At 38.2% G+C, this 16,618-nt stretch overlaps 1 protein-coding gene across 2 annotated transcripts in view; it reads right to left on the bottom strand.

Annotated features, from left to right (window-relative positions):
• The window catches only part of CSGALNACT1 (chondroitin sulfate N-acetylgalactosaminyltransferase 1), a 342,472-nt gene that overhangs the window by 67,621 nt on the left and 258,233 nt on the right, over positions 1-16,618 (bottom strand). For both annotated transcript variants that reach the window (XM_075204577.1, XM_075204578.1), the window contains one exon: positions 7,255-7,356. In XM_075204577.1, coding sequence (XP_075060678.1) covers positions 7,255-7,356 — 102 coding nt within the window. The remainder of the gene's footprint in view (positions 1-7,254; positions 7,357-16,618) is intronic.

Genomic DNA, 16,618 nt, shown 5'->3' with positions numbered 1-16,618 from the left:
TATTGGCATCACTCAGGTCAATTATTGCAGCCAGACAGCAGCACATCTTTGTTGCTGGAATAAAGACACAATTCAGATACCAACTTCTGTGAGGTGTCTGCTAATGTTATTCTTTATCAGTGAATGTTTCATAGTAAACAAGAAGGAAAGCAAATACATACATCTATATATAAACTGTCGATTAAAATATAAAGAGCCACTGCATGGGGCACTGGCTAAAAAACAATTGTGCACCACAATTGTATTTTTTGCATTACCACTACTTGTAAATATTGGACCTTATTCATCTTCGAACGGAATGTGAACGCAACATTGACGTAACTTTCACGCACGTCCGCCCGTATTCCAATACAAGCGGATCTCAAGAAACGTTTCATTTTGAATATGGGTATAAGTACGCTTTAGCTATAAGTTACTTGTCATATGCACACAGACAGAACAGACTGCAGCATATGTGCAATATAAAGTCCCATCACTAAGCATGCAAAAATAAATTATAAAATAAATTTGCAAATATTAGTACTATAATAATTTATTTATATGACATAAATCAGGATGTTCTTAATGCATGCTCTACATAAAATGCATTTTTATAGTTTCTCTTACTTGAAAACGCATGTTTTGGCATACATACTTGTCAGTCATGACGATCATTCGTCACTTACACCTGCCCTGTAGCTAATGTTAAAAAAACACATAAGAGATACCCAGAGTTTGAATTCAATGCATGTGCATACACTCGACTTCAACATGCTCTTACTGTATATTGCCTACTTTCATCCGCCCCTTCCCACCCTTCAACTCGTAGACAGTCCGAAGTGTCATTTGCATTTGGACGTGCATTGGATGTAATTGCAATTTCAAAGTCCCTTTCTGAGCATGCACAGCGCAATTTCTCGCAAGTAACGTTACGGAACGGGACTTACATCCTTACATGAATCAGGCTCACTGTATAAGAAGGACACAACATAAAAAAGAATACCTTAATATATTTATCTTATTCTTTAGGAGAACTAGTCACTAGGAAAATTAATCAGAAATCCAAAGTAAAACACACCTCAGTTATCTAAATGTAGAAAGAAAACATTTATTGTGATTTTCTATACTAGATGCCTAGTTATACCGCAGAAAAATCATCAATATATTCAGATTTTTTCCCCCGGAGTTTATAAATCTTCACTCAGCTCTAAGATTCCATAAGATTTGATTTGCTTAACAAGACACAATGAAGTCTGTAGATGGTACTACAGTGCATGTTGTATGGAAGAAGCTGAGGTGTGGATCATCATTTGATGGCTTCATCCCCCTTCAGTGTCCAATGCGTCTACTACTGAAAGTGATCACAGATCTATTCCTGTTTTTATTTATGAAAAGCACGTCTCTTCCCATATTTGCACATCATCAATCCTAATGCATGATTCACTTAATTAATGCCTTCATTTATAAGTGCAGAAAAAGAGGATTCAGGGATGTACATAAGGCGTTAACGTTATATCAAATGTTCATAATTTAAAGATATAAAAATAAATATTTATATTTTTACATAATGCTTCACATATTGTAACAATTTTGGGATATTTTGTGGAAAATAAAAGATGGTGCTGAGAAACAGATATTACCGAGATACCCAGCAGTCATCATCGTCGCCACAAAACTCTGCATACAAATTCTACATTAAAAACAGAACAAGTACAGATGAGATTGGCGAAGGTGAGATTATACAGCAATGCGAATGGATAGGTACAAATGTTACTGAGCAATATGTGGCAATATGTTACTGGGGTTAGTACTGGTATAATGCCAGAAGAAAAACTTATCGGTGGAATGCTCAGACATACTGCCTTGAAGATAGTGAGAATAACTGCAACATTGCTGCCATACACTAGGATGTACTGAGATTTGGGAATTAGGATGGAGCCCCCTTAAAAAGTAAAAAACAAAACCAGGCTGAAAATGAAGTGTGATTCACTGTATGTGTGTGTGCTTATTTAAGATTAATGTATAGTATCAAATGGGTGTCATATTATTTACAACAGTACATACAGGTAGTAGACAAAAAATGGAAACACCTGATGAGGGACACTAAGTAATCTAAAAAAAACTGTACAGCCTTGAGTGCTTATTGCAGAGAGTCCTGGGGGTTCCATAATGTTACAGAAGTGGGAGTTGCTCAATCAATTTATAGGTTCATAGCAGGTGCTTAAAAAGGGTGGGGTTATCCTGCAAGGAACAAATACAGAGAAAAATTCCCAGCACACTGCTATAACCAGTAAAGGGCTGCTATTTCTACTTGTACATAAAAATACAGAATTCACAGTTGCACACATTTGCAATATTATTGCAAATATTAAATGCAATATAATTTTTTTTAGATATATATTTTTTTAGATATAAATATTTTATTTAGTTATATAGATAATTTTTAGTACGTATAGTAAGCCACCTGCCCCATCAAGGCGTTTCTGCTAATAGGGTAGTCCTAACAACCCTTGATAAAGGTGCCACAGGAGCACAGAAACGGCTGTTAGGTACTTTATGACATACACTAACATGAGCTTCTGTCCATCAGCACCAGCACAAGATGAGTATATTGTGAAATAATAATGCTGCTCATCGGTCTTTTTTTTTCTTACTGCTTTGGATGGTATAATGGAACAGCTTCACTTTGGACTGTAAAAGTAATAATAAAGCTTATATATATATATATATATATATATATATATATATATATATATATATATATATATATATATATATATATACACACACACACACACACACACACACACACACACACACAAGTTAACCCGTGCATGATACTCATGCATTCTAGTCAAATCAAGCTACTTAAGGTCTTAAAAAGGTTCTTGTCATGCATTTGGACCTAGCCCAGGCCTCCTCGGTGGAGGAGCGTTACTTACCGACGCAAGCGCCCTTTTTAAATGTGTGTTCATGAGGTAAAATTACCTCACGAAAATGAGTTTGACCCCTCAACTCGTAAATTTAGCCTTTACTACCCCTCCCACAGGGGGAAGGGGGGATGATGGAAGTTAACTGACTTCACCATTCTAATTTTTTTGTCAAATAATGTCAGTATACCAAATTTCAGGTCAATTGGATGAGCCCTTTCTGAGAAGATAGATTTTTCCACACACACACACACACACTAACACACGCCGCTAGGCTTTTATATTATAGATATATATATATATATATATATATACACACATACATACACACATACATGTATATATATATATATAATGTGTACGTGCTATATGAACTAAAGTATATGGCCACACCTGGTAATTGTTGAATTGAGGTGTTTCAATCAGACCTGTTGCCAGAGGTGTATAAAATGAAGCACCTAGTCATGCAGTCTCCATTTGCAAATATTTGTGATACGACATGGGTTATTCTGACTCAGTGACTTTAAGTGTTGTACTGTGATAGGATGTCACCTTTTGCAATAAGGCGGTTCGTGAAATTTCTTTCCTGCTGGATATTCCACTGTCAACTGTAAGGGAAATTATTAGAAAGTGGAAGCGTTTAGGAACAAGAGCAACTTAGCCATGAAGTGGAAGACCATGTAAAATCACAGAGCGGGGACAACAACTGCTAAGATACATGGTGCGTAAAAGTGGCCAATGCTCTGCTGATTCCATAGCTGAAGAGTTCTGAACTTCCACTGGCATTAATGTAAGCACATAAACTGTGCGGCGGAAGCTTAATGGGATTATTTTCCATGGCCAACCAGCTGCATGCAAGCCTGACATCATCAAGACCAATGCCAAGTGTTGGATGGAGTGGTGTGAAGCACTGGACTGTGGAGCAGTGGAAGCGTGTTCTGTGGAGTGAAGAAACACGCTTCTCTGTTTGGCAGTCAGATGGACGAGTCTGGGTTTGGCTGATGCCAAGAGAACTTTACCTGCTTGACTGCATTATACCAATTGTGAATTTTGGTGAAGGAGGGATACTGGTATGGGGCTGTTTTCCAGAGTTTGGGCTAGGCCCCTTATCTCCAGTGAAGGGCAATCTTAATGCTTCAGCATACCAAGTCATTTTGCCTCCAACTTTGTGGCAATAGTTTGGGGAAGGCCCTTTTCTATTCAAACATGACTGTGCTCCAGTGCACAAAGCAAGGACTAAAAAGACATGGTTTGATGTGGCTTGACTGGCCCGCACAGAGCCCTGCCCTCAGCCACATCAAACACCTTTGGGGTGAACTAGAACGGAGACTGCCTTCTCGTCCAACTTCAGTGCCTGACATAATAAATGCTCTACAGAATGAATGGGCTCGGATTCCCACAAAAACTTTCCAACATCTTGGGTAAAGCTTTCCAAGAAGAATGTAAGCTGGTATCGCTGCAAAAGGGTATTGGGTGACTTTACAGGGGAAATATAGTTTTGCCTATAAATATGTATATATATATACATACACATAGGAAGTATATATATATATATATATATATATATATATATATATACTTGAAGTAGTAGAGTTATTTTGGAAGATGGCAGTTAATTAATTGTTCCTGGTGGCTCTCTATTGGCTAGTGACTAATTGCTACTTTTAAGAGACATTAGACCTATGTAACAAACAGCATGATCTTCTTCATAATTACAGCAAAATGTCTGGTAAACTGATGGTACAGTTTAAGCAAAAGTTATTGAGGAACTGTACATTAAACTTGTTAGGTCTGACATTGTAGAGTATTCCTTCCTGGCAAAATATCTTGACAAGTGATCATCGATCTATTTATTAATTCTGCAATGTGTGGTATATAAACTTCACCAAATCATATAATTGGTAAGAATTCCACAATAAATTTGGATTATACTTCTTTAATGAATAGAAGAATCCAAGTTAATTCAATTTTGGGGAAATCTGTGAAAATTCAGCTCGTCAATTACTACAGCACAATGTACCATTTTCCTTTCCTAAGTGAGAATTAATTTACTTTTTCACTATCGCACTGCTAGACCTCTTGTGCTTTTCTGAGGATATCTGCAAGTACATTGCATTGTACTTTTGCATTGATTTATGGTTATTCAGGGCTCATTATTAGGACAATGTATAAACTCGGCAGAAACGGGAAACTCATGATACGTAGTTAGGATTCTAAATACACGGAGTGTATTGACTGTGTGAAGTAGGAGTATTCATCTTGGTTATCGGGTCTTTGTGGTGACTGTAGACTTATGATCAGGGCATTTTCTACCCTCTTTCTCACATCTTTCTTCATCAACTTCGTACTTGTTTTATGTATGGTTTGGGGCTTTGTTGGATGGATTGATGGAGATGATGGTGTATGAAAATGAAGATTAAACCTGTATGTAAAAAGGTTTACTACCCCAAATCCCCAAGGATTAATGCATATTATGTGATACTGTATAATAAAGAATCAAATGTTCATTTGACATGTGATTTTACCAAGATAAGTTTGTTATTTTTTATAGACGCTTAATGGTGCTGCTAGCACAATTTTATATATATATATATATATATATATATATCTATACACACACACACATACATATACATATACATATATATACATATATATATATATATATATATATATATATATATATATATATATATATACACACACACACATACATATATATACACATACATATATATATATATATATATAAACCAATAGTGAGATTTAAACAGTTCACCTAACTTTTAATATCTGCAGGAAATTCTATGGTTTAAATAGACATACTTCCGAAATTCACATCTTTGGTGGAGAGGGTCCCTCTTTCACGCTTTTCTTCTAAAATGTCCCTCATTTAGACTTAAGGTATAATACTATAATTATGAACTAATACATTAACTTCCAGAAATATGTTTGGCTGTGTTCACTGCGTATATTGTATTGTTTAGAGATTTGTGTTGTTTGTAAGTTGTATATAGTATTTGTATGTCAAATACTCACACATTAGGCTTTAAAAACAAAACCTATTTGAAAAAAGTGATACAGTCCTTGCATGTGGGATTAAAGTTTGGTGTTGAAGGTGGTTCTAGATATGCACATGGGGGAAGGAGTGAGCCAACATAATTTTACTGTGTTACGTACTTCTAAGTACAGCGATCTGTAACACGATGTTTACACAACAGACAAGGACATACTTTTCATGGAAACCCCGGTTATGTGATAACTGGCATCATTGTGTAGAAGTACAACTCCTGTTATTATAATAGTTATAAATAGTTCCTGTAATGATGGTGGGGAACAGTGTCCGGGTCACAAGCAGGTACATTTATCTGTGGGCAGGTGGCTGTTATATTATGTGGAGTTATGGCTAGTACAATATGTTGAGCATTTTACTTACCCAAAACCACTAATGTTCATACACTTCAAAATCAGCTTTTTCCCAAATACATATCACATTTTTAACTATAATATTGCTTCCTGACATATGGACCTGGCTACTACCTTTTGGAATAATTTGGTCAGTCCTGCTGTAGCCAAAGCATAGGGATTTGGGCTGTTTGTAACATTATTAGCACATTATTAGAGAGGTACCATGAGATGGGATATTGTGCGACACCCATTAGGAGTGGAACTTAATGGATCTGGTTTTTCGTTGAGTACAGGAATCGAGAGTTTAAAGAGGTTGTCCCCATGGACAATGATACCTCAACCAAAAATACCACAAACAGTAGACAACACCTTTAATACTGATGTTTTTTAATGTGTTACAGACAGTCGATTTAGATATGTCTCTCTAATCTAAGGGGTGCATTCAATTACCGGCAACATCACCGTATTGCCAGCAATTATGGTAAGAATCTCCACTCATAGATGAGGAGATTCCAGCCATTACAGCAGCGTGAGGTGTCTGCATATGGTTAAGGCCTATTGTCAGCAAACACACACTCTTCGCCAGGCAATAGTGCATTTCTCCCTTTCATAAGTATACCCCTATATTTGTAAAGATATTTAAGGGATTACTCCACTCAAAATAAAAAGCTTTGGATGAAGCTCATTAAGAAAATCTCCTTTTGGACACTGGTGCTGCCGATATCTCTCCCAAAATAATTTCTCATTTGTGATATGAGAAGTTGACAGGGGAGCAGCTAGACAACACTGCTGGCTGTTTGAAGTGCTAGCAGGGGATCGAATCACATCACTCAATTCTCATAATAATGCAACGACAGACCAAAGTTTGTATTTAGAATCTCCCTTCCTGAAATTCACCTCTCAGATACACTGAATATGCATTTTGCTTTATACTCACTTAGAAGTGTTCTCCAGGATAGCTTTCACTTCTTGTGCCTGCTCCTTCCCAAAGTAAACCACAGTGAGATGAACTCTTCTGTCCTGGTTGATGCACACGTCTCTGTGAGAAATAAGACAAAACAAACTTATTCACCAAGATAAAAATACACCAAAACAAAAAAAATATGAAAGATGCCTGAGCAGAAAATATCACAAGTGTGCAGCTAGTGGGCACAGCAAGTTCAGCTACGCACTTCACTAAAATATACCCCCATGCATTTCACTAAACAACCTACATCATTTTTACAGGTCTGCCCTATAAACATGGAAAAAATGCACAAAAACACAATTTTTTATAAAACTGGGTTTAGTTCAGTGGTCTCTGTGAGAAAAATATTTACGACTTAAATGCTATCTGGTGAGAATGTTTTATGTGAGTATCACTGCAGAGTTAACTAAATTATGCTTGTCTATTTAAAACCATAGTTATTCTGTGTTTCTGCCCATCTTGTTATAATCAATACTGTAAATGGATCAGCATCCTGCAGTACAATGACATTTAGAAGTGGACATTTAGAAATAGTGGTATGAAAAATGTAATGGGAATGTAAGTAAATGGAATTTGATAGTTTTACAATGAAAGCAGTAGGAGAAGTGGCGTATGGCATACCACCATATACACCCTCCACTTCGACCACTGGAAACAACTATAAGAATTAAGGGCCTGTAAATAAGAACAGTATCTGTATACAATTAAATTTTATTCAGTGTTTGAAACATGGATACATTCAATGATTTTACAAAGATTAACTGCATAAAGTTAGCTATATGATAGCTATATGTTTTAACAAGAGATGACCAAAACTATCAGGATCCAGCAAATCATAAGTCGCAGGTCTCTGCTGACTGAAGCAAATGAATCCCAAGGGTGTGTGGGGCGGTAAAGTGAAAATCACTTACCAAAATACTGGTCATTAGTAGTGGATGAGTTTAAAAACCTTCAGTGTGCTTGTTCCTTCAGGACCCTCAATTTTATCAAGTTTAATTATAACATCACAATGACTAGGAGTAACGAGAATAACTACTATGTTCATAGACGTTTTGGGAACTGGCCATGGAAAAGTCAGTCTATGCTGACTGTAGCTGTAACTGCGCTTTGTGGAAAGAGGGAAGATTTCCATCCCACTATCACTTTACTACCACCCAATTCACTTATTTATACTTAATTAGTTTCCAAATTATCACCCTGGACTGGCTGGTGAAGTGGTAAGAGGATGTGTAAAGCTGCCATGCAGTACCTCCAGGGAGCTGAGCATCTCTCAGCTGCCCGGATAAGTTCTGTTCTTAAATCAGGGTAAAACCAAATTGCGATAAGCAGCAATATTCTAAGTTACTACACCCTGATAATAAATTGGCCCCCAAGTGAGAAAAGATGGCTGGGAAAAAAAGGTAAACGGTGGGTGTCTGGGCATTACAAGTGATATTACATGTTATAATGTTGAATTTTCTAGGTCCTTGGGGACATACAGACATTGGGTAGAAATACATACCATACTTTCCTGTATTGAAAATAATAAAACTGGAACCAACGTTATCCCAAAAGGTATTTATTTTTATTACATCTTGAGCCATCATACTATAATTTCAACTTGGCAAACTGTTTCAGTGTTGATTATGTGGGTTTACCTGAAATATCACTTTGGGATTACATTCTACATTTGTCAAAACATACACTCAAAACTTCTTTTTGGGGCAGGTGGGTGAAATCTATCCACTTGTGTGGCAACAGTAATGATCAATGTTGTAAACAAAATATTTTACAGATTAAACACTATATAATACTAATTATATATATATATATATATATGTATCATTGGATGAACGAAAGTATATTGGTTAATATTGTTTTATCGTGTGATTGCACTCAGTATGCCACGCTACACGTGGCATAGTGCGATCACGCGGTAAATTACGCACTAACCCACTTGCACTACAACATTTAGTTATTTATATATTTCATATTTATATTGATTCCAATCCACAGTGATTTATGAGCAGATAGTATTTAGTTTATTATTAGTTTATATAATATGATTATATGTTCACTTCAGTGTTATTTAAGGTTCAGGTTATAGGAAATGTGTCATGTCTGATATCATTTTAGACCCCTATTCATCAGCAGCTGTCTGGCTCTTTCGCCGAAGAGATTGCATATTGCATACTCTAGTTATTGATGTTAGGGAATAAATAGTCAAAGTGATACCAAACTGTAAAATGCTAATGGACTAGTTGTAACTGGTTTCTGGGCGGGAGAATCATCTGGAATATTGACCCTCAGCCTTTGAGGGGGTTGTTTGAACTAGCCTATGACCTGTTTACACTGGACCCGCCTGAAGTCTGGACCTATAGAAGCAAGCCACGTCATCTGCATTGTTCTCTCTGTAACACTGAATGTATATAATCATAGCTGTGCTCCCACTAGAGTCAGTCTACTCTGACCACAGTATTCTAGAGTGATATACTCTTCACTGGTACCCGTGGTATTGGCTGTACTGTATTATAATCATGTATTGAACTGTTAAATGTTACATCTGCTAAAATAAATTACTTTGTGTGTTGGAAACACAATACAATCGCTTGGGCAATGCTTATTTGAAAACGATAAAATTACTTTAATAATATATATGCACAATAGTGTGCAAAAGTTTAGGCAGGTGTGGAAAACATGCTGCAAAGTAAGAATGCTTTCAAAAATAGAAGAGTTAATAGTTTATTTTTATCAACTAACAAAATGCAAAGTAAATGAACAGAAGAGAAATCTAAATCAAATCAATTTTTGGTGTGACCAACCTTTGCCTTCAAAACAGCATCAATTCTTCTAGGTACACTTGCAGATAGTCATGGATTTTGTAGAATTATAGTCAGGTGTATGATTAACCAATTATACCAAACAGGTGATAATGATCATCATTTTCATAATTAGGTTGAAACACAGTCATCAACTGAAACAGAAACAGCTATGTAGGAGGCTTAAAACTGGGTGAGGAACAGCCAAACTGTGCTGCAAACGTGAGGTTGTAGAAGACAGTTTCATGTCACAGGTCATACACAAAGCAAGAGTGAGCACATCAACAAGACACAAGGTAGTAATACTATACTGCATTAGCAAGGTCTTTCCCAGGCAAAGATTTCAAAGCAGACTGGGGTTTCAAGATGTTTTAGCTCTTTTGAAGAAGTACAAAGAAACAGGCAACACTGAGGTCCGTAGACTAAGTGATTAGCCAAGGAAACTTAGTGCATCAGATGAAACACACATCATGCTTACTTCCCTTCGAAATCGGAAGGTGTCCAGTAGTGCCATCAGCTCAGAACCGGAAATAAACAGTGGGAACCAGGTGCACCCATTTACTGTTTGGAGAAGTCTGGCCAGGAGAGGACAAAAAAAACCAACATACTTTCGACATGAAAACAAGGCCAAGTGCCTCAACTATGCATTAAAACAAAGGAACTGTGGTGCAGAAAAATAACAGCAGGTGCTCTGGACTGACAAGCCAACATTTTAAATACTTGGCTGCAGTTGGAGATTTGGTCAGGATAACTGGTGTCTTCAATGCTGAGAAATACAGACAGTTACTTAGCCATCATGCAACACCATGTTATGATTCCTAGTAAACTCAGGAAGCGGCCACGGAAGTATAATACAAATGTCTTTATTCCGGCAAAATATATGAGCAAAGATTCAGTTCAAGAAACATGCAGGTTTTCATAAGCAGGTATAACTCCCAACATAAATATGAACTGGTGTGGCAGGAAGGTACACAGAAATAACAAGTTCCAGTGAATGCAATTATAGTTTAAATGCAGGGATAAGAATGGCGAGTTACCCAATTCCAGGTACAAGCAAAACCAGAGTCCAGGCAAAGTACAGGGTCACAAGCAAACTAGCATAGTCCGGTAATCAGGCCGAGGTCTAGGGCAACGAGAGTTCAAGCGGTATCCAGTATTCAGGCAGAGTTCGGGGTCACGAGCAAACAAGCATAAACGGTAAACAGGCCAAGGTCACAATGGGAGATCAAGTATCAGCAGAACCAAACTGGAACAGGGGGACACAAACAGCAGCCAGGTATACACAGATGAACTGCACTGAGCACAAGTTGAGGCAGCTATTAGAAGCTGTGAGTCAGGTGCAGTTCTAATTAAGCAAAGAGATTAACCCCTTCAGGCATGGTGCAAGCTCAGGAGCAGAACAGCAGCACCTCTGGAAGATTAAATGTACTGCTCTCACAACAAAACATAGGCAGAGTCGTAACACACCATCAGGAAGGTGTCTGATTGACTACAACTTTATTCTGCAGCAGGCCGACCATCATCATCATCAATTGTTTATATAGTAGCACTAATTCCGCAACACTGTACAGATAACTCACTCGCATCAGTCCCTGCCTCATAGAAGCTTACACTCTAAATTCCTTAACATACAGAGAGAGAGATATTAGGGTCAATTTGATAACAGCTAATTAACCTACTAGTATGTTTTTGGAGTGTGGGAGGAAACCAGAGCACCCAGAGGAAACCCACGCAAAAATGGGGAGAACATACAATGAACCCAAACATACAACCAAAGTCATGAAGAACTATCTTCAGTGTAAAGAAGAACATGGAGTCCTGGAAGTGATGACATGACCCCCACAGAGTCCTGATCTCAACATCATTGAGTCTGTCTGGGATTATACAAAGAGACAGAAGGATATGAGCAAGACTACATCCACAAAAGATCTGTGGTTAGTTCTCCAAGATGTTTGGAGCAACCTCCCTGCCAAGTTCCTTCAAAAACTGTGTGAAAGTGTACCTAGAAGAATTGATGAGGTCTTGAAGGCAAAGGGTGGAAGGGTGGTCACACCTAATATTGATTGTATTTAGATTTCTCTTCTGTTCATTCACTTTGCATTTTATTAATTGATAAAAAAATATACTATTAACACTTAGTGGTTAGCACTTGGTTGGGCTTAGTGGTTAGCACTTCTGCCTTACAACACTGGGGTCATGAATTTAGACCCAATTGGGCATAGACTGATGTGAGTGAGTTTTCTGTACAGCGCTGCGGAGGAATTAGTGGCGCTATATAAATAAATGGTGATGATGATGAACCCTTCTGTTCTTGAAAGCATTCTTACTTTGCAGCATTTTTTCCATGCCTGCCTAAAACTTTTGCACAGTATAGTGCATATATATATATATATATATATATATATATATTAGATATGATCTATGCAGTATATAGTGGCATGACATTGTGTGCTATTGTACATATGTCTTTATGCCGATAGACAATATTATGATGAATATCATTCGAGAAAGCCTTTCATTTTATTCCTTTTATTTATTCAGCAGACTTCCATTCATATGTTATCGAGCCTTCACATTATTTATAGTCAGACATAAAAGTCAGGAAGATGTAAAGCTATCACGAATGACCAATGCTTTTGTGACTTTTGATTATAAATTAGTTCGCAGTTACAGCCAAACTTCTGATATTTTAATTAAGCAAAATAATATATCTGTCTTCTCTGGCATACAACTGACTGATATTTTCAGCACAGGCCGTAGTGCTAATCTATGTTCTGCCATGCATCCTCCCTGCCTTACCTTGCTGATAAATTGCATTCATCTCATGATTCCTAGCTTTTGCAAATTAAATATGCAGGATGACTTATGAAGCACTCTTTCAGATTGCTGACTTTGTGCTTTTGGTGCAATAGAGTATGACAAGTGAACCCCCATCCACCCACACGCACTTTTTTTTTTTTTTTTTTTTGCAATAAACGGCATAATGTGCAGTAGGAACACTCAGTATAGGTATGTTCAAAGGTTACAGGAAATTCACTCTTATAAATATATACTAAGAATACAGGGACAGTATTTTCAATAGTCACGAACATACATTAAAACATTTTCAGTAAAAAGGTTTGATCATGTTTTTTTACTATATAAACACAATAATTAGTAAGGGTTATTCATAAAAAGTACACAAATGCCTGTCTTTCATACAAATGCCATTCTGTGATATCACGTGGCTATTTTACAGTAATGTGCTCAGGGTGTTAAGATGGCATCAACCCTTGCATAATGTTTCTGCTTCTGATGGTGGAGCTCGGCAGATCAAGGCATTCCTTGCTATGTGTGGACTAGGTGCAGGAAAGTAAATCACTCTGCACCCACATGCAAAAGTGAGATTTTACATACCTCTCAGCAGGGGCAGGCTATGGGACCGATGCCCCTGGTCGGTCCCATAGAGGGCTATCTTGGGCTGGTGCCCAGTGTATTATTATTATTATTATTATTATTATTAATATTTATTTATAAGGCGCTACAAGGCATCCGCAGCGCCGTACAGAGACAAACAAAATCACAATACAATGGGAGACAGCACAGTACAGTAAACACAGCAACTCAGTACCCTCAATGTACAGCTAGAGAGGGCAGGGAAGGGGGAGGGAGGATCCGCAAACGACGGGGCCCAAGAAGGGGGGCGCGGAAGACAGGGAGACCCCCAGGGGGGAGGAGGGAGCGAGAGTGGACGTGGGGTGGAGGACCCTCGAGGAGGAGGGCTAAGTAGCTGGAGAGCAGAGTTAGAAGTGGTGGAAACAGGAGGAGAGATGGCCCTGCTCAGAGGAGCGTACAATCTAAGTGTATTGTGGTTACGCCCCATGTAGAGTGACCACAATGACTTCTCGCTTGGGACAATCAAAAATTGAAATATATGATTTCATGTTTCAGAAACTGAGCTTTAAGAAGTAGAGATTTATGGGCATTTCCGCTTTCCTTTTGAGTTGGTAGCAGAGCAATCCCCCTCTCCTTTCAAAATGACCTGAAATAAACCTCTGCCAGTTGGCAGAGATCAGGCGTCAGCCTGTACTTTCAATATAATGCCTTTTTCACCAAGCTGGCACACTTTACATAGAAAAGCACATTTCTACGTTCACAAACAACAATATAATAAACAAAAGAAAATGTACAATAGTGAAATTTATTTAAGTTAGCAATGAATAAGGGGGTGGTACTAAAGTGCTATTAAACATGACGGTTACCTTTTCAACCACTCACTTATCCAACTGACACCACAATCCTGGCAACGATCCCTTCCCAAACTAAACTGTGTTCATGCACAGATGTATGTGCCAGTAGATAAATAAGCACACTTGCACATAATTCAGATTTAGCATTTAGTAAATTAATCTTAATTTCCATAACCCATTGCTATTACCAGTGCTGGGATAGAAAATATACAATCAATATTTTTATATTTTTCAGTCACATACAATTATTGTGTCGTTAAAGGTGTCAATCTCACAGGGGGTCATGCCTAGCGCTTCTGAAATGCTAGGACGCCACCAATCCACCTACACATTCCCAAAAACAATTGCCACATGGACCAGAGTCTCCTGCCATGGTAGTCGGAAAATACGTCCCAGCATTTTGTGAGTTGGGCCACATATGTCGACCACAGGACAGCCGTACAGTCCCCTCAGATCAGAATCCGGACAGTTGGGAGGTATGGTGTTTTGATGACTGCAAGATCAGGATTGTTTTATAGAAAAGAGCTAATAACATTGTCAGCATATCTAGATTAAGATATTTTATATAAAATCTTGATCATTTGATCAACACATCAGACAAACAAAGTTTTCTGCTGCATATCCCAGTAGAGAGGAGTAAAAGTTCTTGTGATAAGAGTCTTGTGGCAGAACAGGCCATTTCTCAGAGGTGCGAGGTTCCAGTGATTCAATCATCATCATCATCAACATTTATTTATATAGCGCCAGCAAATTCCGTAGCACTTTACAATTGGGAACAAACATTAATAAGACAATACTGGGTAATACATACAGACAGAGAGGTAAGAGATCCCTGCTCGAAAGCTTACAATCTATAGGACAATGGGAGTTAGAAACACAAGGGCATATACTACATCATATTGCACAATGGACCAGCCAGACTGCAAAGGTAAAAGTACTGAGTGGGCTATGTGTGTTGCAATGTTGGTCAGAAGGTTGTTGTCTTGCGTTAGCAGTGTAGAGGATGGTAATAGGGTAATCTAGGGAAATTAAGATGATGGTTGAGGAATATCATAACCTTGTCTGAAGAGGTGGGTTTTCAGTGAACGCTTGAAAGTTTGAAGACTAGAGGAAAGTCTTACTGTGCGTGGGAGGGAATTCCACAAAGTAGGTGCAGCCTGGAAAAAATCCTGTAACCGAGAATGGGAGGATGTGATGAGAGTGGAGGAGAGACGTAGACCTTGTGCAGAACGGAGGTGTCGAGTAGGGAGATATTTCGAGACAAGTGAGGAAATGTATGTCGGTGCAATTTTGTTGATGGCCTTGAATGTCGTTGAAATACAGGCAGCCAATGTAGAGACTGACAGAGTGGCTCAGCAGAGGAATAACGGTTTGTAAGGAAAATCAGTCTAGCCGCTGTGTGCAAAATAGATTGTAGGGGTTCAAGTCTGACTTTGGGAAAACCAGTAAGGAGGGAATTGCAATAGTCGATGCGGGAGATGATGAGTGCATGAATTAATGTTTTTGCGGTGTCTTGTGTCAGATATGTGCGTATTCTGGAAATGTTCTTTAGGTGTATGTAACATGATTTAGATATAGAGTTAATGTGGGGAAAAAACGACAGTTGTGAATCAAGGATTACACCTAGGCAACTAGCTTGAGGGGTGGGATTTATGGTCATGTTATCGACAGAAATAGAAATGTCAGGCAGGAAGCTTCTATTTTTGTGTGGGAATATTATTAATTCAGTTTTTGAAAGATTGAGTTTGAGTTGGCGAGAAGACATCCAAGATTAAATGGCAGAAAGACAGTCAGTAACGCGAGACAACACAGATGGTGAAAGAACAGGAGAGGATAGATAAATCCGCATAGAGATGATACTGAAATCCAAAAGAGCTTATTAGTTTTCCAAGAGAAGTGGTGTAGATAGAGAATAGCAGAGGACCTAAGACTGAGCCTTGTGGAACTCCAACTGATAAAGGAAGCGGAGCAGAGGTGGATTCAGAGAAATTAACACTGAAAGAGCGATTAGATAGGTAGGATGAGAACCAGGATAGGACAGTGCCTTCAAGACCTAGGGATTGTAGCGTTTGTATGAGAAGAGAGTGGTCAACAGTGTCAAATGCAGCAGAGAGATCCAGGAGAATTAGAAGAGAGTATTGGTTATTATTTTGTGCTGTGATCAAATCATTGACAACTTTGGTCAGCGCAGTCTCTGTGGAGTGTTGAGAGCGAAAGCCTGACTGAAGAGGATCTAATAGGTTGTTTGCTGTAAGAAAGTATGTGAGGCGTGTGTAGGCAATTCTCTCGAGAAGCTTGGAGGGGCAT

This window comes from Mixophyes fleayi, chromosome 1, assembly GCF_038048845.1.
Source record: "Mixophyes fleayi isolate aMixFle1 chromosome 1, aMixFle1.hap1, whole genome shotgun sequence".
Classification (NCBI taxonomy): domain Eukaryota; kingdom Metazoa; phylum Chordata; class Amphibia; order Anura; family Limnodynastidae; genus Mixophyes; species Mixophyes fleayi.
Note: the sequence above shows the minus strand (reverse complement) of the source record. Positions and strands in the feature narration are given on the sequence as shown.